Source organism: Vanessa cardui, chromosome 20 (genome assembly GCF_905220365.1).
Source record: "Vanessa cardui chromosome 20, ilVanCard2.1, whole genome shotgun sequence".
Classification (NCBI taxonomy): domain Eukaryota; kingdom Metazoa; phylum Arthropoda; class Insecta; order Lepidoptera; family Nymphalidae; genus Vanessa; species Vanessa cardui.
The window spans coordinates 6,011,226-6,034,375 of NC_061142.1; the positions used below are offsets into that span (position 1 = coordinate 6,011,226).

The 23,150-nt window shown below is 37.3% G+C and overlaps 1 protein-coding gene and 3 long non-coding RNA genes across 5 annotated transcripts; all 4 read left to right on the top strand.

Annotated features, from left to right (window-relative positions):
- Positions 1–127: 127 nt before the first annotated feature.
- Positions 128–521, top strand: LOC124538193. Its single transcript, XR_006966969.1, has 2 exons — positions 128–403; positions 487–521. It is a non-coding gene; the product is annotated as an uncharacterized LOC124538193 (long non-coding RNA).
- A 4,940-nt stretch (positions 522–5,461) lies between these two features.
- On the top strand, positions 5,462–9,152 carry LOC124538192. 2 transcript variants are annotated; one of them, XR_006966968.1, is made up of 4 exons: positions 5,462–5,660; positions 6,165–7,421; positions 7,517–8,778; positions 8,856–9,152. It is a non-coding gene; the product is annotated as an uncharacterized LOC124538192 (long non-coding RNA). The 2 variants fall into 2 exon arrangements; XR_006966967.1 differs by having other exon boundaries at positions 7,517–9,152.
- A 3,546-nt stretch (positions 9,153–12,698) lies between these two features.
- Positions 12,699–17,374, top strand: LOC124538189. Its single transcript, XM_047115159.1, has 3 exons — positions 12,699–12,963; positions 13,101–13,381; positions 14,103–17,374. Exons 1-3 carry the CDS (start codon positions 12,956–12,958, stop codon positions 14,279–14,281), a joined length of 468 nt encoding a protein of 155 aa, XP_046971115.1. The 5' UTR covers positions 12,699–12,955; the 3' UTR covers positions 14,282–17,374.
- Positions 17,375–17,766: 392 nt separating this feature from the next.
- LOC124538191 lies at positions 17,767–21,304 on the top strand. Its single transcript, XR_006966966.1, has 2 exons — positions 17,767–21,023; positions 21,173–21,304. It is a non-coding gene; the product is annotated as an uncharacterized LOC124538191 (long non-coding RNA).
- The last annotated feature ends 1,846 nt before the right edge of the window (positions 21,305–23,150 follow it).

Below are 23,150 nucleotides of genomic sequence, written 5' to 3' on the forward strand. Positions count from 1 at the left end.
GTTTGTTGTCAGTTTGTATGTTTGAATTTCGAGCCACGCCACGCGCTTGTGTTCGTAAAGTCACGTGGTGATATTATTGGTGAACGGCTTGAAGCCCCCTTCATCGATATGTACGAAGTGCGAGTGTGATGCACATACGACTACTGGGTGGGAGATGGCGTGGGTGTGAGCAGGAACACTAGATAATACTATAGTTAGTTTAGTGCACGAAGACGCGCCCCATTTCATCAGTGCTGAGTCGACCACGGCTCCGTATACACGGCTAAGTTCACGTTGCCCCGGATCTTGAACCATCGGGAAACTTGCTCTACTTAAATGTTTTGGTCTACAAACTTTATTTTACCTTACTAACATTATTTTTAAAATGCCTAGAAAAACGGATCGAACTGTTCTTAAAAGCCAGGTATGAGCAAACTCTGAAATTCTAATTATGTTATTTACTCGGTAAATTACAGTCTTTAAAATCAATGGAATTGTATTTTCTAGGCGAGAGATATAATTGGGAAAGTATATGATTTTATGAAAAAAGAAGCAAATAACAATTACGCAGAAAAATTAACCGATGCACGCTGGAGAACCGCACAGGCTGCTGGGGTTTCTGAAAGTACAGTGACTAGAATTTTACGCGAAAGAAAGGTGCATGCAAAGTCGGACACGGCGCAGACAAACAAAACAAACCCTGAAGAAACGAATGAAGCGCCTGTGAAACAAACAAATGACGCAAGCACAAGTACTAACTAAATAGTTAAAAAAATTTAATAAAATGATGATTCGGACTCTTATATTTTCTTTTAATAAATATTTTATTTTTATAAAAAAGTATTTTTATGATCGGTTTTAGGTACATACTCTCCTGCTATAATTATGGTTTAAGTTCTAAGATTATTTATTACCTAAAATAATTAATCAATATATATTTATATGCAAATAATACAATTAACTTACATGCGTATATACATTTGCTATAGACTAACTTGTTGGGTATAACTCAATTCAAAGACAAATGAATTGACAAGAGGGTAGGAATAAAAAATAAACACAGATAACATAATAATACTGGAAGAGCTATTAATAGCTCGGGTTTTATTTGATACTAAATTTTAAGACATAGTATATGAATATGGTGGCTTCAACACTTTTTTTTACATATGTAACTCTCTAAAGTTATAGATTTTACAAATAAAAGCAAAAAATAAATAGTATTTAAAAAAATACATTATTAATATTTTTTAAATAAATACTATTTGAAATCGATGATATGAGTAGAGCATATTTCCAGTTGGTTGCAAATATCTTCATTACTCAACTTAGTGTGCGTGCCCACATAACTGAAGACCTACACGTGTACACTCACGAAGGCGCGCCTCAAGCCCTCAACGTTAAATTATCGGTTTGCATTAGTGTGAGTGCTGCTCGTACTTTAAAGATTGGCTTTGTGTGCGTTAGACAGCATCAAAATATACATATTTAATTTATAATACACCTCTTCCTTACTGAACAGGTCTATACCCCGTGCGTAGTAATTGTACTCACATTCAAGAAATATGTATTGCACACTTTCACTTTAGCGATTGGGAAATGAGTAATAAGCATAATTGTGGAATTGGTTTGAACTGTCTATATTCTTATTCTATTCTATACCTGTAAAACGATTACTTCGCTGTCGAAAAAAAGAATTTAAAGAGCACTATGTACCCAACAAACAGTTCTAATTATTAGAATTTATTAAACAATACAAAAATGGTTTTCTTACTGTTTATACTATTGACAATATTTAAATTATTAACAAATATTGTGTGTTTATTTTAAGATTATACATAACCAACATTTATTATTATACTTATTTTTTTTTTAATAAAATATTTAGCCTCTTTTGAAATATGACATATTAAACATTACTTTAAGTTGCGTTCAAATTTCGTCAAATTATTTGAACGCATATTCATAGCTTTGACGTTCGGTCGACTACCTGACGTCACTGAAAGAATTCTTGGGAATGTTTTTTTCCCCTATACTACACGGTCGACATAACAAAAAATCCCTTAACTCTGCTCATACAATGCCCGAGGGGTTGAGATAGTGGCTCTGTTCTACTCAGCCGGAACCATGTGAAATTCTGTTTTTATAAACGTATTTTTTAACATTTTTAATTTCTATAGAAGATATACAGGTGTCCTAGAAATCAACGTGGAGCCGGCAATGGGCGATAGGCCAATTAATTAATTAATGGGGGTTATCAGATAAATAAGTAAAAATATTGGCTTTTAAAAAAAAATAGAAATTGATCTCTTGTGACAGTCTATCAAGCTTTGTGACCACGAATCTTAGCCATGTTTTGATTTTTTCTGTGTAACTGGTCCCATAATAACCGTTTTATAAATTGTAATCTTAAATCGATACAAAAATGGCTCAGTTTCAGTAAAACATCATTTTATAGCGAAACCATTACGAAAAAATTGTAATCGAATAATTTGTAATCATCTTCACACATATTTATGAGACTGCCTTGTTAAAAAAAAGAATCTACGCTTCCAGGCTCAAGTATTTAAAAAAAATAGTTAAATTCAAAAATCTAAACACTGAATTAATTTATTACTTCAACTTTTGAATTTAGAATAATTACAGATTCAATAAAAACTTACTATTACCACAATTCTATATACTTGAACAGACAACAATATTTGTACATTAATAGTACTGCCATCAGCACCAAAAGATAGTATAGAGACAAACATTGTCTGGATTTAAAATTCCCCACACTTACCAACGGATGAAGTTAAATATAAGCTTGTTAATCGCGTGGGGTTTGGTATATTTATATAATTAAGTACTAGAAATGGGTAGCTATTTTTATTCTAACAATGACATCTCATACCAATATCTTGGCTCGTGTTATTTAACATACTATAGATATATAATTATTATTTAATGTAGTTGTTATTTATTGTGTATGTTATTTAATGTAGCATAGGTAGGTAACTTTCGAAATAGAAAATAAATCATATATTTTCTATATGCATTATATTTACCAGTTTTGGAGTCGCTAAATTTTAATATGGAGCAGAGACGTATAAGTACCAAGTTTCTTTTGGTGTCGTTTTTCCTAGAAATTCTCGTAAATTACGATTTTTTTCCCGAATTATATTTAATACAAACATTCATACATCGATCTATTCGATCGTAATGTGTGTCAGTTTATTTAAATTCATTGTAATATTTCTAAAAAAAAACTGCTAGGTATATGTTTAATTTTGACTTATAATGAATGATGAAAGTTCCATATCATTGCAATTAAATTTTTGTTAGAAAATCAACAAAATACAAGCTAATTTTACTTTTTGTATATGTGTCATTGTTATGTATAAGATATATTTAAATTAAAACGAAAATGTTCATATTTTTTCGTTATCGTTAACCAAACAACAAAAACAGGCCAAATATTTTTGTCTGGTCATTGACATCGAGCGTCGTCCTATGTAGTCGACCATGTTAATAACCTATTAATGCAAATCATAAATTAGATCTGTACAAAATGAAAAAACTTAATAATTAACAACTTCATTTCAGGCCTTCCTAGTTAGTATTTCCTATTTTAGCAATTTTTGAATGTAAGTTCGTTAAACTAAAACATGTGGGAAAGTTCGTTACTTCCTTTAGACACGCTCTCTATGAGGCCGTAGAAACGAGTTCGTTTCAACGTATTATTTTTATTTCCTAAGCGAACGGCGAAGCCCTTCAAAACTCGTTTCTCGACAGCGGCAGTTGGCAGCTGCTAAGATATCGATCGTTCGTTGCGGCGAGGCTAAGGGTGACGTCACAAACAATGGACGTGCGGGCAGCCATCTTGTTTCCTGTAATTAAATTCAAGCCATAATTGACTTTATAAGCATACCGTATATATGGATAATAGATAATAATCCCGTGCAAATCGAATTTATCATGTGACTCAGCTCCCTAGTCAGCTCAGTTGTAAACATGAATCATAATTATTATTATTCATTGTTCTTTTAAGAAATATTCTCATATAACGCAAGAAAATAATTACAAAATTAAATAAAAATGAAAAACAAACCGAAATTATAAGAAATGAATAAAATAACAATTGATTTAAGTGTTATATATTTTAAACATGTAGGTACTTATAACGATTTTAATTATTCACCGAAATAACTGATTTTATTTAATAATTAAGTAATTACAGATTATAAATTATTAAAATAATAATAACTCATTACAGTAACTTCATTTCAGTTACTTATTGTATTATATTTAAGCGATTATTTATTAGCAATAGTACATTATTAAATTGGGTATCATTAAATAATTATATACTAGGTAATTTGTTAAAGAGAATGTTTTTTATGTAAACTAAGGTTATAATGGTTGCTATTTGCTAATGAATACTCATGTCTTTAGAAGTCAATTCGTTTACTGGAAATAGGGACTTGTGTCTAGTTCAAGAATTGTTAAGATTTAATTATTTAATTATCCTATTGTATTAAGAGTTTTGTCTCAAAAGTACCTTGCCTTTGTCTTAAATTTCTAAAACATTTTTTAGAAAATAGTCATTACCTGCGTTTGTATTATGCTTAGGTATTTCGGAGAACAAAATATTGAAATTTTTGTACCTGAACATAGCAGGTATAAGTTGTTTCGTTACCTCTGGATTTTAAACCATAATTCTAAATTGTAACTCTTAATCATCAGAAAGATAAGATATTATCAACGACTACTCACTAAATTCTTACACTTATTCGAAGTAAATATTTATAAATAAATAATTCTGCTTCTGCTACTCTTCCTGAAAGAGAGAGAGAGATAAAATATATCATAATTGATATAAATATATTTTTAACATCCATAACTGTTTTATTCGTCATTGATTAAATATTTCCTCTTATGAAGTTTCTAGCTCGGACTTCCTTTTTCCATTCACCTGACTCATCGAAATCATAATTACTAGGCCAAAACGATACTCAATTTGATACAGCACCTAATTTGTTTCATGCAATTTTATCAAGCAATTTTAAGAAATAACAAAGTAAATTAATAAATATGTTAGTATACTGAGAATGAAATATATAGTTATAAATATCTTTTTATGTAATATTTTTTCTTTGTACACGTTAGCGTCGTTATTTTTCTTTGTTATTCGTATAATAATACTAACGCTTCGTGCTTATAAATTATAATATATTGAGAAAAAGTATAAAGTAGAATATATTACGAATCTTTATAAATTGTATATATATTTACTTATTAAAAAAATAATGATTAAAACCTTAAAATCGGTATATCTAACCTTTTTCTTTATTTTAATTAGTTGTATTTCTGTCTAATTTCTAAAAATAATTACATTGCAATATATATCATATAATAAATTCTTATATAAATATAACAAAGTCACGTTTCTGAAATATATAAGCATAAATACTTGATTAGAGTTTAGTATTGATCGTCATATTGCTGGGAATTGCGTTGGAACGACGCCATTTTGTTCCATAACTGCGCAGTTGCGCGGCCCCAATGGCGTCGGGTATATAAAGCCGCCATGACGTCAGCCCCGCATATCATTGATTTCTCAACGCGGTTCGGTGCGGACGTCGAGTTGTGAAGTGCTTGGAGTTCTACAAATATCTTTAGTGCCTGGTCTGATTCAGGTGTGTAATATTGTCTCATCTCGCAATATTCTAAAGTCCTTTATTACAAAATGGGCTACAGTGCACAAGAAAAATCTGTTGTTGATTTCTGTGAAAGTAAAAGTGAATCTCTCTCTAACTGGGTCCGCAAAGTTAAATGTAAGTCATTAAATGCCAAGACAAAGAGAAAGCGTGACCTGAGAATAATCGCCATTTTAAGCCATTCATTATCCCGTGCTGAAAGTGAACTATTAACCAAACAAAGAGAACGTGCTAGAAGGTGGGCTCAAATGCAAGCAGACCTCGGATTAAATAATAAAGAAGAAGAAGTGGCGAAGCAGCAACGTGAAAAAATCAATAATTTCTGGAAGAATGATCTCAGCGGCCTTGATAATTTTTTCAAAGAATTAGACAATGTTAAACCAATTATGAATCAACAAATATGTGTTACTCAAGTAGGATAATTAGGTAAAGTAAAATTGTAACTGAATCTGTGATATATGTAGGATGTTTTCTAAATTACAGTCCCATTGCGTTTCGCGTGGGTCTGCATCAGACGGCCGCCATCTTGGCTGCCACGGGGCGTGGTCGCTGCTAGCTACGATATGGGTTTGTAACGGTATCATGCATTTATTTAGTTAATTTATATTTATTTAAATTGTTATTTAATATTTCAGTTTTCTATTTAATAATAGTGGATTGGAATTTCAAGTTTTATTCATATTGAATAATAAATTGTAACATATGTTTTAAGTATGGCAAATAAAAATAATTTGAAAAGAATTGGACTGTTGAATTTTATTTCAAATCTTTCTCTTTTGTATATTTGTCCGTATTTCACCCGACATGTATTATTCCATGAGTCATCACCGACTTAATGAAGATCGACGTAGCAGTCGCGATGCTGCCGAGTTCCCGTGAATGCTGCCTTCGGTTACTTCAGTTGCTGTCTCGGAAAGCTGCTAAGTTCGCTTCGGCACGGCATGCGGCCCTGCACCGAAATAGCGACGCGCGAAACACGCTTCCATTCCGGTATCAGCCCACATTAGGTAAAAGTTAGGCAATTGCGTCATGATTTCATCAGTGTTAATCGAAATCGTAGACTCGCAAGCGGGTCTTTTCGTATGTGTGTTCTTTTCGAGTCCCAGATCTTGAACAGCTGGCGGTTCGAGTTGCCAACTGCCCTAAACTACCACGCGGGACGCAGTCTATGGAGCCTGTCTACCGCGCAAAAGCGTTGCCATTAACGCGTACTTCGCTCACATTTGATACTGGCCAAACGAGTTAGATCATTTTGGTGAGTCAACTGTTATAAAGAAAGTCTTGACTGCCCTACTTTTTTATTTTGTTATCTTAGAATTGTCAATGTGAAATAAAGGGCAATGTTGTGCAATAACATTGAATCCAAACAGGCTAGCAACCGTAAGACTTCCTACATTGGCTTATGAAGGCCTGACGTGAGCAGTCCGAGAGTTAACGAGTTCATATGAAGTGTAGGTGCTCGCCATATGTTGTGAACTACATCCGTTACAAAACAGCAACTTTATGCTCCAAATTTACGTCGAACAAAGGTTACGGAAGTAAGAAGTTTCTGGAAATATAAACTTCAACTAGTAGGTCACTTACGACACTGAAAGATATAATTGTCTCAACGTGTGGGCTGATTATCTCCGGGAATATAAAATAGAATATTAACTGAATCACAATCTGTATACAAATAAATTAAACTATCATCATTTTAAATTGATCGAACCATCTAAACGTGGATATTGTATTGTATTGGTAAGTGATCAAGTATCTTGCCCTTGCCCTACTCATTGACTGTATTGACATTAAAACGAGCATTTAAGTAATATAATGTATATGCACTTTCACAGCGATGGTCCGGTTGTCGTGACGGTGACGTCAAGCCTAAATAACTTATCAAGGGGAACCTTCCAAAAGGCTACCACCCAGATACTTGTTTACAACAAGCCGTCACCAACGATCACGGACAAAACGATTATTTTTTTCGAATATAATTATACCTGAATAGGGACTCATACCAGAACGAAAGTATAGCTGTCAGCGGACGAAATTTATTACTTGAAAGCGACTAACCGGTCCCGACTGACGCAAGACTTAGGTAAGTGGTCATTCCCACAATGGGCGTGCTGATTTTGATCACTTCAAATACTACTGAACTGGTTGAATGTACAAATAACGTTAAACGCATACATAATATTTCGTCAGTATTTAACGAGGTCGAACTGAAATATTTGCCGTTGGGCAAGAATATATATAATTATGTAATAACTTACTATTTCATTCAAAAAGATTTTGTAAATAGAATAATGAAAAATAATTAATTGAACGAATGAATTTATAATTGAATATATAATAAAAAGGTTTATGAAGTAGGAAAATGCGTAGGTGTAATCTATGATATATGAAATGCATAAATATTTTGGCGAAAGCTATCGCTGTTTGTGTGTGCCTTTTAAAGTTATCTCCAGGACAATCGGAACTGCCGATCTGAATGGGGGCGTTATTTAAGTCAACCGAGCAAATACGTACACGACACGCGATTGGCGGAACAGTTGCTTCGCCATACAAACTATTTACATAGAAGCAGACTTGGAAGCTGGTAACATTAAACATCTCAACCTATATTCCTTTAATCGCCGCCGGCGATGTTAATGTGCCTTCCAAGTCCAGGTGAAACAGCCTCACCAGTTAGCTGTAGTAACACTTACTGCACCAAATCTTACGCGATGAACATACTACCTTCACGGGCCCTGAGGGAAACACCGATACAAAAGGTACTTAGGTTTTTGTAATATGTAGAGGCTTAGCAAAAAAGACTAGCTCCAAAGCCGTTCGATAGCTGTTTATTTTAGGATGGAAAATATATGAGGACATCTTAGTAAATATAAATAATTATGAAATACCATACATCATGAGATCATTATCCTTAAGCTATATTACTTAAATAACTGATAAGACACTGGAAATCTGAAAAAATCATTTACATTTATGTATAATATTAGCTGTGAACACTTAGCTTGACCTAAAAGCATTATTTTATTTAAAAATGACTGAAATAACCCGAGAGAACATTGAAATAATGTCTCCTAAACGTGGACGAATAAAAATTACGGTGAGTTTTATTTCAAATGACCAATGATGCTGATGATCTTAACATGTAAATCACTCATTCCCGTGTACAATTCACAGCTATCTTCTGGAAGTGCCAGCTAGACTTAGGAGTTCAAAATTTTTACCGAAACCAGGCACCTTCAGCAGATCTTCAAATATTGCTACTATTACATGTTATACTACGTACAAGTACCATAATCAATATGTTAACGAATGAGTTAATATCATAATATACATTAAGAATTACCTTGAAAGCGAAAATCAAATTTAAAATATAAACGCAAAAATTCGTCGGCGAGCTGTTCCTGAGTACGCGCAATGCAGCAGCAAAATATTTAAAATGCTGCAGGTAAGTGGTTTGACAACGAACAAAATTTTAAAAAATCCTTCAGTATATAATATTTACAAATTGAAATAATTAAGTCATTGAGAATTATATAATAGAAGACAGATATATAAGATGCTATATATAATAGCTGCTTAATGCCGTTAAGGCATGTAGGTCACATATTGTTTTTCAGAATTTTCAGATACAATATCTACTTACTACATACAATTAATAAGTCGAGGCAAAATTATAAAATCATATTCGTCGTGAAATTAATCATTAGGTATTCCAAAACAAACGCCCTGGAAATTACGGCCGTTACTCTAAAAAATGTCCTAATTAGTACTTAAAACAAAACAATATATTTTACATTAAAATATTTATGAACGAAGGAAATACAAAGGATTCAAGTAAATAAGGTATATCGTGAATACTTGGCAATTTTTACAAACATAAATAAATGCATGGTTCTTTATTATATCGAATAAATTTTTTTTAGTAAAATTTTCATAAGTTTAGTAGAGATTGACTAGTATTTGAGCAGATTATTTCTTCAAATTATTGTATAACCTCCTTAGATTCACTTATTCATAATCCTTGTACGTTTTCCTTTTGAGTATGTTTAGCTAGATAACTGCCGGTGTGAAGCCTATACACGGTATCTATTTTTGTGACTAAAATGAATATCATGCATGCTGGTACTTAATGATTACATCCAGGCTACTGCCAAAAGTCAAAGCAACATATAAATGTATACATGCATATTTAATCTATAATACCTGCACCTTACATAAATGTAAAGATACAAAATGAGTATGTAAGTAACAGATTAAATAATAAAATTCTAAAAGGTATGTAGCAAGTGAAATAAATTCATTGCTTTTCGTATATATCTATTTTCTTATGCAGTACTGTGATGGATACTCGATTGATGGAAAATAAACTTTAGTTGCTAACTGGATTTGAATGAAGCATTTTGAATAATGTGCTTTCAGGAAACTAAAATTTATAAAGGATCTGCTTATGATGTGATGGCGAGAAACAGTCGAATTGTGTATATTTATATTGCATGGCACATTAATGGTGATGACTGTTCTTTAAGCATTATAATTGAAGCCTGTAAAATGCTATATTGTAATATCAGCCATATGTGTCACTGTAACGCTTTGATTGTAAATGTTTCTTTTGTAACTTTGCGGTGAAATGTATTCTTGTTGATTTCTGATTCTTGCTTGCTCGTGAGTATTGAATGCGTAACACAAGAAAACGCACGCTTGCACAGTAATAACTATTCCTAAATAGTTGTGGTCGAATGAAATGAATATAATATTTCAACAAGTAAATTTTCAAATGTAAGAAAGCAAAGGATAATTATACAAATTTGAACAACAAAAAACAAGTAAGTGTATAATGCCAGCATACATTTTCAAATGCAACAACTTGTTTCAATAACGTATAATAAATTATACAAAACATGTATTTCTTATATAATTTAACGAATAGGGGCCAACTTACAGCACTATAGTAGATTGTGGTGGCAAGTCTAATACAGCTTGAACATTGCATTTGCATTATTGCACCTTTTGGTGGACATGTCTCAAGTGTTGCAGTTGCCGATCTTACCAGATACGAACGAATCTCACGTTAACACACTGCAATTGATTTATTACTTACGTTAGTACACTTCCTACGGAAGAGTCTAAGGATATCAAACTAATTTTAAAATACTAGATAAATCACCAACGACGCCTCGTGTAGCTTTTCGGAAGGCGGAAGGAAGGATTAATTCGTCTCGCTTCTTCATGGCACGTATGGCTAGCCTTTCTGTCTACAGATTATCTACACAGTTAGTGACACGTAACAAGATAAGTCATCGCGCTAGGACATCAATAAACCACTTATGACGACAAGAATTGCAACGGTAGCGGCGTGTTTATGCTCTTTACCTGTCTACACAGATATTATGTTAAATTTCAAGCATGCTAGTTCATGACTCCGCCGGCTTTTAGCCAGCGAAATTTATGGACACTTCAGATGCTGGCACTCTGGGCTTCGGGTGAGCTGCGGTTTAACATCTGAAATCACCACACAACGTTTTTCTGCTGTTGGAGGTGCCACATGCCTATTGCACTAATAAAGCATGATATACTTCCTAGATCCAGTCAAATATTTGTAAATCAACAGATTCTGCAGTATACCTTCGGCGAGCTCTGCTGCTTATTTCTGCTTATTAGCCACAGGTACCGCAGCTGAGCATATTCAATCGCCTAGTTAGCACCTTCACCACGATGCAGCACTAAGCTTCAGTGACTTCTGCGATAGAAGAGGCCGGTCCATCTTCGGCCAACAGGCTCTTCAGTCTACGTGATACCTTAGATGCCGTTGATCCGCGAAGGAGTACATCTTCAGCCGATGCTACACGCTTGCAACAACTTTCGTCAAAGCTAGTGCGACTCATCAACCCAACTGAACCCAAAGCCGACTATCAACGGACTCATCACAAAGGTGAGAGGTGCATTGAGGTGTCACCTCAACCTGCTTACCTCTGCTACTGCAGACCTAACATCTTTCGTCAGCAGGCATACTTGCATAACTGTCGCCTAAACGTCAATCTGCGCACCACTTGTGCTGCTTATAAATCTTTGGTCAAAAGACTACTGAACGTGGTGCTTCGTATATTACACAATAGCATGTGCTCAACTTGCGCAGGTCAAAGTTCTTCAGTCAGCGGGCTCTCTACCACACATGGTGCTTCAAGATCTGGCCATCGGTCGGCCCAGAACAGGGCCCGCGGACTAATTATCTCTGTCAGCAGATTATCCACCTTGCCGGACACCAGTCACACTGGTGTTGCGGGCTGACATACTTCGGCCAGCAGGCTTTCCAGCCTGCCGGACATGGTACATCTGCCTGCGCTGCACTAATGCCGCAGGACGACCTGCGGCAGGCAGACAGTCCAGTCTGTCGTACGTGGTTCTACGGGTGCGAAAAATCAAACCTACGCTACTGATGCCAACTATTGCCTGTCCTTCAAGTCTGTCTGCTAGTCTGCGCACCACGTATCCTGAGCATCTTTGATCAGCAGAATTCCTAGCCTACCGGATATGGTGCTTCAGGTGATCATCAGCCCTGTGCTTCACTTTTGTCGCAGGCTGACCATCTTAGTCAAAGGACACTCGTGGTGCTTCGAGTGCAGCACCTCAGCCTGCGCTCCACTGGTGCTGCAGGCCGGCCGTCTAGATCAACAGCTGTCCAGCCTGTCGAAAATTGTTCTACGTGTGCGCCAAATCTGCCTACACTCCACTCCACTCCACACGCCGCAGACTTTCCGATTTAAATCAGCAGCCTGTCAGACGTGAAGCTTCGGGTTCATCGACGAACCTCGGTCGACAGGTTTTCATGCCTGTCGTTTGAGGAGCTTCGGGTACGAAACAAGCTTCTGCGACAATGGCGCAGCTCTAGCTACCCATCTTCGGTCTGCAGGCTCTCTCTAGCCTGCATGACGTGGTGCTTCGGGATGTGGACGTCAATCTGCTCACCACTTTTGCTGCGGCTGGTCCGCGGTCAGCAGGCTGTTCAGCCTGTATGACGTGATGCTTCGGGCTCCTGTCGCCAGTCTGCGCTCTACTGGTGCTGTGGACTTATCTACGGTCAGCCGACTCTTCAACTAGCCGGACGCTGTACTTCGGGTGGTGGCCGCCAGTCAGCGTTCTACACCAGCACTGGGGATCGGCTATCATCGCTCAGCCGGCCCTCTAGCCTGCGTGACGTGGTGCTTCGAGTTCTGGCCGCCAGTCTGTGCACCACTGGTGTTGCGAACGGGTCATCGGTCAGCAGGCTATCAGCCTGCATGATGTGGTGTTTCGGCATGATCTTCGGTCAGCAGGCTGTCAGCCTGCATTATGTGGTGCTGCGGCCTGATCTTCGGTCAGCAGGCTGTTCAGTCTGCATGTCATTGGTTCTTCGGGTTCCCGCTGCTAGTCTGCGCACCACTGGTGCTGCGGACTGATCTTCGGTCAGCAGGCTGTCAGCCTGCATTATGTGGTGCTGCGGCCTGATCTTCGGTCAGCAGGCTGTTCAGTCTACATGTCATTGGTTCTTCGGGTTCCCGCTGCTAGTCTGCGCACCACTGGTTCTACGGACAGTTCATCGGTCAGCAGGCTGTTCAGTCTGCATGACATTCTTCGGGTTCCCGCCGCCGGTCTGCGCACCACTGGTGCTGCGGACAGTTCATCGGTCAGCAGGCTGTTCAGTCTGCTTGACATTGGTGCTTCGGGTTCCCGCCGCCAGTCTGCGCACTTCTGGTGCTGCGAACTGGTCATCGGTCAGCAGGCTATCAGCCTGCATGATGTGGTGCTTCGGTATGATCTTCGGTCAGCAGGCTGTTCGACCTACAGTGCTACGGACTGATCTTCGGTCAGCAGGTTGTTCGACCTACAGTGCTACGGACTGATCTTCGGTCAGCAGGCTGTTCAGCCTGTATGATGTGGTGCTTCGAGCTCTGATAGCCAGTCTGCGCACCACTGGTACTGCGAACTGATCATCGGTCAGCAGGCTATCAGCCTGCATGATGTGGTGCTTCGGGCTGATCTTCGGTCAGCAGGCTATCAGCCTGCATGATGTGGTGCTTCGGTATGATCTTCGGTCAGCAGGCTGTCAGTCTGCATGATGTGGTGCTACGGCCTGATCTTCGGTCAGCACGCTGTTCAGTCTGCATGACATTGGTTCCTCCGGGTCCCGCCGCCAGTCTGTGCACCACTGGTGCTGCGGACAGTTCATCGGTCAAGCAGGCTGTTTAGGCTGCTTGACATTGGTGCTACGGGTTCCCGCCGCCAGTCTGCGCACCACTGGTGCTGCGGACTGATCTTCGGTCAGCAGGCTGTTCAGTCTGCGTGACATTGGTTCTTCGGGTTCCCGCCGCCAGTCTGCGCACCACTGGTGCTGCGGACTGCTTTTCGGTCAGCACGCTCTCGAGCTTGCATGACGCAGTGCTTCGGGCTCTGGACGCCAGTCTGCGCTCCACTGGTGCTGCGAACTGGTCATCGGTCAGCAGGCTATCAGCCTGCATGATGTGGTGCTGCGAACTGATCTCCGGTCAGCAGGCTGTTCAGTCTGCATGACATTGGTGCTTCGGGTTCCCACCGCCAGTCTGCGCACCACTGGTGCTGCGGACTGATCTTCGATCAGCAGGCTGTTCAGTCTGCATGACATTGGTGCTTCGGGTTACCGCCGCCGGTCTGCGCACCACTGGTGCTGCAGACTGATCTTCGGTCAGCAGGCTGTTCAGTCTGCATGACATTGGTTCTTCGAGTTCCCGCCGCCGGTCTGCGCACCACTGGTGCTGCGGACAGTTCATCGGTCAGCAGGCTGTTCAGTTTGCTTGACATTGGTGCTACGGGTTCCCGCCGCCAGTCTGCGCACCATTGGTGCTGCGGACTGATTTTCGGTCAGCACACTCGAGCTTGCATGACGCAGTGCTTCGGGCTCTGGACGCCAGTCTGCGCTCCACTGGTGCTGTGAGTTGATCATCGGTCAGCAGAGTTTTCAACTCCAACCAGGCGCTGCACTTCGCGTTCGACCAGAACGCCTGTCTGCGATCCACACCGGTAATGCGGATCGATCATCTTCGGTCAGCAGGCTATCTAGCCTGCATGACGTGGTGCTTCGGGTTCTGGCTTCCAATCTGCAGCCCGTTGGTACTGCGGCCTATCACAATCAGCTTGCGCACCACTGCGGACTAATCTTCCGTTTTACAGTCTGCTACATATATACATATAAAGGTGAAGTATGATTAAATCTTCGCCGAATTAACGCATTTTGTTTCAGAAACGATTTTAAATCATTAGACACTAATTAAATATATACATATATTTTATGAGTTGAGTATAACTTAACATTTTAGAGCTTAAAATCACGTAAAGATATATGATGATAGAATATTTTTTATAATATCATACATAACCATGATTGAAAATTCCCAAAAGACAATAATGTATAAATATATATACTGTAAGTATTTGACAATGTTTCTATTCCTTTGACTGATTATTACAAATACACTATAAATTGAGAAAAATATTTTGATATGGCAATTATGTGCAATGAATAACAAAACTTCTTTTGCAGCTAACAATCTCTTTTCTTTCAGACTGACTTACGCTAATTATGTTTTATCAATGTAATTATGTTTTATAAATGTATATATGTATATTAAATGTCTGTAACAATATATTTTGTAATGTGTTTACGATAAGAGTCATACTCAATTAGATTTCATACTGTTTGTAGCTTAAATATTTTTTTTCAGGCCTAAGATGAATGTGAGCGTTGTTATGTTACATATATTTAAAAAAGTGATCATAAGGTCATTTAAACAAAATATTTTAAGTAGTCATGTCATTTTTTACAAATGATAACTTTATTTTCAGCTCTAATCATTTCTTTTTAGATCTTTTAAATTATAACACAATTCAAAAATGCTGAACTTAATAAATAAACAAACAATGACACAAGGGTATATTTATGAAAAAAATTAAAAAGAATTTATGTACGATTGAGTATCAATGTTTTGGCACATTTATATTATGAAAACAAGAAACTCCTAGAAAAGAAATGTTACACATTACTGATATTTTAATTGTAAAAGCCTATCTAGTGATGTCTGTAGGTAGGATTTCCTCTAATGCATATTTCAACAGGTTATTCATCGAAATTAAGTCAATTATGCCAAAGAAGTATAATGAGAATTCAATTTTTCTTTTATATTATACTGACAAGGATTATTGATATCATAATTGTGAAAAATTATACAAATGGCAATGTACATACAAATGGCAATCACAAAAATGGAGACAATTGCTATGGCGAGTTTTCTGCTAAAAAGGTAATAAACCGGTTCACGTTCACCTAATACACTTTTTTTTAGCTTTTCATAATATATTTAATGGAAAAAACACAGCAAAGTTGTATAACTTGATAACATACAGTAAAATTGAATGATTTGTGAAGTTCGTACTAAACGACTATAAATGTCATGTAATGATAAATGCAAAGACAAAATTTTTACAAAAGCCAAACGTCATAGTAAATACAACAAACAAATCAGCCTATCCTCCAAAAAGGTCCTCAACCAGCGTTGTCGACGATAAATGCAATGTTTAAGATGAATCAGATGAAAAAAGTAAAACACAGCCATCCCAAAGTATACTATTACCATCTTCAAAAAAGCTGAGGTGAGAAAAATTATGGATAAGTCTACTAGCACCGCGCAATCACAAAGAAACACGTAGAAAAAAGAATGAAAAACTCCGAAGAAATACATATCGGGCGTTGAAGACATAATGTAATAAGAAAAGAACAGCGATAACAATAAAGATGAATAAAACGACTCTTTTTACAAACATAAATGAAGATGAAGACAAGAAGAAAGACGAATGAAAATCACTAAGACATACATGGGCCGTGAAGACTGAAAATTTGATGACAAGGACAGCGAGAAGAGTGAAGATGAAAGACAACGAGCACCTAACAATCACGACGAAGACAGAAGATTGAAGATCACAAAGACACATATGGGTCGTGAAGATATGAAGACAAGGACAGCGAGAGGAGTGAAGATGGAAACTACGAGCAGCTGGGCATTGAAGACTGAAGATACGACTACATAGGCAGTTAGAAGAGGGAAGATGAATACAACGACCAAATAACAATCACTGTGAAAAAAAAGAATGAAGATCGCCAAGGACAAACAATAGAATAGGCTGTGAAGACTGAAGATGTGAAAACAAGGACAGCGAGAGGGGTGAAGATGAAGACTACGACTACTTAACAATCACGACGAAGATGAAGACAGAAGAAAGAAGAATGGACATCGCGACGACAGACATGGGCCGTGAAGACTGAAGATTTGAAGACAAGGACAGCGAGAGCAGTAAAGATGACAAGTAACTTGGAAGATGAAGACAGAAGAAAGAAGATCACCGGGGACATACAATGGCTGTGAAGACAGAAGATTTGAAGACAAGGACAGCGAGAGTAGTGAAGACGAAGATGACGAAAAACTAGGAAGATGAAGACGGAAGAAAGAAGATCACCGGGGACATACAATGGCTGTGAAGACAGAAGATTTGAAGACAAGGACAGCGAGAGTAGTGAAGATGAAAACGACGAGTAACTTGGAAGATGAAGACAGAAGAAAGAAGATCACCGGGGACATACAATGGCTGTGAAGACAGAAGATTTGAAGACAAGGACAGCGAGAGTAGTGAAGGCGAAGATGACGAGTAACTTGGAAGATGAAGACAGAAGAAAGAAGACTTGAAGACAAGGACAGCGAGAGTAGTGAAGATGAAAACGACAAGTAACTTGGAAGATGAAGACAGAAGAAAGAAGATCACCGGGGACATACAATGGCCCTGAAGACAGAAGATTTGAAGACAAGGACAGCGAGGCAGTGAAGATGAAGACAGAAGAAAGAAGAATGAAGATCACCGGGGACATACATTGGCCGTGAAGACAGACGACTTGAAGACAAGGACAGCGAGAGCAGTAAAGATGAAAATGAAGACAGAAGAATGAAGATCACCGGGGACATACATTGGCCGTGAAGACAGACGACTTGAAGAGAAGGACAGCGAGAGTAGTGAAGATGAAGATAGAAGAAAGAAGAATGAAGATCACCGGGGACATACATTGGCCGTGAAGACAGAGGATTTGAAGACAAGGACAGCGAGAGAAGTGATGATGAAGACAGAAGAAAGAAGAATGAAGATCACCGGGGACATACATTGGCCGTGAAGACAGAGGATTTGAAGACAAGGACAGCAAGAGTAGTGAAGATGAAGACAGAAGAATGAAGATCACCGGGGACGTACATTGGCCGTGAAGACAGACGACTTGAAGACAAGGACAGCGAGAGTAGTGAAGATGAAGACAGAAGAAAGAAGAATGAAGATCACCGGGGACATACATTGGCCGTGAAGACAGACGACTTGAAGACAAGGACAGCGAGAGTAGTGAAGATGAAGACAGAAGAAAGAAGAATGAAGATCACCGGGGACGTACATTGGCCGTGAAGACAGACGACTTGAAGACAAGGACAGCGAGAGTAGTGAAGATGAAGACAGAAGAAAGAAGAATGAAGATCACCGGGGACGTACATTGGCCGTGAAGACAGACGACTTGAAGACAAGGACAGCGAGAGCAGTGAAGATGAAAATGAAGACAGAAGAATGAAGATCACCGGGGACATACATTGGCCGCGAAGACAGACGATTTGAAGACACGGATAGCGCGATTAGTGAAGATGAAAACGACGAGTAATCGGAAGATGAAGACAGATGAAAGAAGATCACTGGGGACATACAATGGCTGTGAAGACAGAAGATTTGAAGACAAGGACAGCGAGAGCAGTGAAGATGAAGACAGAAGAATGAAGATCACCGGGGACATACAATGGCCGTGGAGAGCGAGAGCAGTGAAGATGAAGACGACGAATAACTTCAAGATGAAGACTACGAGTACCTAACAATCACGATGAAGATGGAAGACAGAAGAAAGAACAATAGACATCGAGACGACATAAGAGTCCGTGAAGACTGAATATTTAAAGACAAGAACAGCGAGAGCAGTTAAGACCGAAGAAAGAAGAATGGAGATCACCGGGGACATACGAAGGCCGTGAAGACTAAAGATTTTTGAAGACAAGGACAGCGAGAAGAGTGAATATGAAAACTACGAATACCTAACAATCGCCATGAAGACAGAAGAAAGAAGAATGACCATCGAGACGACATACATGGGCCGTGAAGACTGAAGAATTGAAGATGAGAACAGTGAGAGCAGTGAAGATGAAGACTACGAAAACCTATCAACCACCAATCACCATGAAGACAGAAGAAAGAAAAATGGACATCTAGATGACATACATGGGCCGTGAAGACTGAAGATTTGAAGATAGAACACCGAGAGCAGTGAAGATGAAGACTACGAAAACCTCACAATCACCATGGAGACAGAAGAAAGAAGAATGGACATCGAGACAATATATATTGGCCGTGAAGACTGAAGATTTGAAGACAAGGACAACGAGAGGGGTGAAGATGAAGACGACGTCCAATATGAAGATGAAGGCAGAAGAATGAAAATTATTACGACATACATGGGCCGTTGAGACTGAAGATGTGAAGACAAGGACAGCGACTGCATTGAAGATGAAGACAACGAGAACCTAACAATCATAACGAAGACAGAAGAATGAAGGACATACGTGGCTGGGAAGACTAAAGACAAGGAAAGCGAGAGGAGTGAAGATAAAACTTACGAAAACCTAACAATAACGATGAAGATGAAGAGAGAAGAAAGAAGACATAAGCCGTAAAAACTGAAAGATTTGAAAATGAAAGTTACGAAAGCCTAACAAAAACGATGAAGATGAAAACACGAAGAAAGAAGAATGAAGACCGCGAAGATAAGGGGCTGTGAAGACCAAAGATGTGATGACAAGTGCAGTTTGAAGAGCGAAGATGCAATGACTAAATTACTATCGCAAGACAAAAATTAAGATGAAAACTACAAGCTGTAATAATCACGATGTAAATGAAAACATAGAATAAAGAAGAATGAAAATCACCGAATACATACAATGGCCCTGAAGACTAAAGACAAGAAGAAAAATATGACGAGTCAAATATTGTCTCGTCATACTAGATGAAGACTACAAGAACTCAATAATCACGATGAAGATCATCGAGGACATACAACGGCCGTGAAGACTGAAATTAAGAAGAAAAGTATGACGAGACAATATTTAATATGAAGACTACAAGCACCTAATAATCATGATGAAGAGTAAAGACAGGAGAATGAAGAATGAAATTCACAAAGACAATAAATAACAGGTCTAGAAGAATAAAGATGTGCAGACAAGGACAACGAAAACGTAGAAAATGAAGACTACAAGCAACTAACAATTACAATAAAGATGAAGAAGGAAGAAAGAAAAATGATATTCATGAAGTCAAAGGGGAGTGAAGATTGAAGATATCAAGACCAAGACAGCTAGAAGAGTGAGGAATAAGAAAACGACCACGTAACAACTGCTATGAAGATGAAGACGAAAAATAACTTGAAGATGCAGACAAGAAGAAAGAAGAAGAAAATTACCGAAAATATACATCGGGCCGTGAAGATAAAAAGAAAAGAGGAGAGATCATATAAGATGAAGAATACGACCACATTGCAATCACGATTAGAAGAAGAATTATGATTACAAAGAAACCAGTTGTTGTGAAGTTTGAAGATGCAAGGGGACGGCACAGCCAGAATTGTTTAGATAAAGACCTACGACTACCGATAACAATCACTATGAAAATAAAAATATATATAAAGAAGAACGAAAATCATTGACTAGACTGAAGATTAGTGGAAAAGGAAAATGATAAATTTAAAATTAATATGACAATAATGTAGAATCAATAAATATGCGAAGAATTCAAATCAGAAAAACGAAGAATGAAAAATAAACACCGATCACAAATACTTGGCCTTGAAGACAGAAGAAACATAAAAAATAACATTCAAGATAAGCACTACGACAACCTAACAATCAAGGATAGAAGAATGGAAATCAGAAAAGACATACATGAGCCGTGAAGATTGTGATAAGAAGAAAGGGATAACGTAAACATTAACCACTATGATAACAAGATATGAAGGACAACACTGAAGATAGAAAGAAGAATGAAGATCACTGAGGACACGAATAGGCCGTGAAGACTAAACATACAATATCTAAGATGAAGTCTACGACTATCTAGCCATCAAATTGAAGATGAAAACATTTAGTCAACAACACGACATAAGTTACAAAATGACAAGGAATAAGTTACAAACTGAAAATAATAAATACAAACCAAGAGGTAAGATTTAATTGAGACATGTTATTTAAACGAAATATTCAATAAAATTTAGTGAATAAACAATAAAAAATCTCATACTAATATTATTTAAGCCTAAGATATTTTTATCTTTTCCCTATTTTGTTTATTAAATTTTATTTTTTCTTCAGGTAATACAACTAAGCAAGCAGGAGAAAAGAACACATTTCAAGGCATCTACACTAAGAAGATACATTTTGTATATATAGCTACATACTAGAAGATGTATACATTTTTTTCGGAAATAAAGGAATTTCTAATAATCAATCTTTTATTATACCTTAATACTTAATGTTGAATTTTTTTATTTCGAAATTCGAAAAATATGTTAAACCTAATTCATATAATAAAGTTAGTAGGTAGAAGGAGGTATGGTTTTAAACAATAAAATTGACATTATTAATGTATATTTTTGATAATACAATGTGTATACAAAAGAATATAAAAAGGTATTCCGTCAAAGCTGATATACATACTATTGACACAAGAAATAAGAATAAACTTGTAACCCCTAGTTTCCGTTTGCATACGGTAAAAATAAAAAAAAAATAGTGAAAGAATTAATTCGATAAGTCAATTAGTTTCCGAGTTATAAGTAAAACAAGTTCTAACGCATGAAGCGGGCTGCCGGTGACGGTGTGACGTCATTGTACAACACGCCCAGTCTGGCTCACTCAGTCCGCCCGCGCCGTCGAAATTATACCTAAATACTTTTTAAAATGTCCAATCCAAATACTAGGAAATCATGTGTTGTGCTTAAATGTAAAAATACAACTACCAATTCGCCGGAAAAGTTGTTTTTTTATAGTTCAAAAACATGTTAAAACGCGAAAAAAATTGATAAAAGCTATGAAGCGATTAGATCGATTCCAATAGCGTATTCATGGTATATCTCGTCGCAGTAGGAACTCGATACCATCGAACATGTATTTCTCATCTATATCATCTACAAGAGGATGCTCATGAGGAGCGGAACAAGAAAGGACGACCTACGGTCGACAAAGTAGACGAGACGATGGAGCCAATTTATTCCTTTCTGAAAGAAAACCCCAACTAATGTCAATTTTCTATTAGCGACTTAATGAACCAAAAAAATGGAGATTTCGTTCGTGACGTCAGAACGGCTAAAAAACACAAAAAAGTATGGAGACGACATTCTCATAATAGAAAAATAAATCGTGATTGCATGGTGTGCTTTCCAAATACCGGTTTCAAAATACTCTTTGCGAAATGGTATAAAGAAAAAAAAGGATAATCACGAAGAAAGATTAAGAGTTATTCGTGAATGTGCTGCGATAATCCGTGAAAAAGAAAAACGTGTGACAAAAATGACCACGTGTAATTATTAGTTTTTATAATTATTGTGAATTTGTAGGTTGGAACACACTCTATAAGTTTCATTACAGTAATTTTTCGATACCTTTCACGAGAAAAAAGGAAATAGCGAAAAACTATTTTTTCTCCCAAAATTCGTGAGTTTTTTTATCGAAATCTTGATAACGATGATTGATACATGAAAAATGTATAGGACCTTAATTAAGGAATACTTTTTTTTGCTTTTTGTAAATTTACAATTGTAGATCGTACAAAAAGCAAATAAAAGTATTCCATAAAAAATTCATATCTCGATAGGGTACCGAGTTATGATAAAAAGTGCTGGTGACTTGGTACTAAGCGGTGCGCTTCCCGCGCGGCGCGTTGTGAAATGACGTCACAGCACTCGCGCGGCTGTTAGCAGGACTCGATATTTTTCGCAACTTTGAATGCCTATACAATCAAAACTACATACTAGGTATTTTTAAGTAAAACAAAAACTAGTGTATTTGTATACGTACAGGCTTTACAGAGAAAAAAGATTAATCTCGCTAGAAGCTATCCGAAATGGTGGTTGTATTTAATTATTGACGATTCAAAAACGCTTCATTGTGAAGTTTACTTGAATGAAATTGGTTTGATTTTATGAAAATCATTTTATAATCTTTGGAATAAAAAAGGTTTTTTATGATGGTTTTAATTATTATAATTTAACTTGTTAAATTCCATGTGAGATAATTTTTAACAAATAAAGAAATGTTTACTACGACGCGAAACAATTATAAAAAGTATTAA

Excerpts from the sequence above, each read along its gene's own strand:
- LOC124538189 (XM_047115159.1), top strand. Across the intron at positions 13,382-14,102 it reads GCTTGACATTGGTGCTTCGG|GCTCTGGACGCCAGTCTGCG; the intron begins GTTCCCGCCGCC and ends GCAGTGCTTCGG.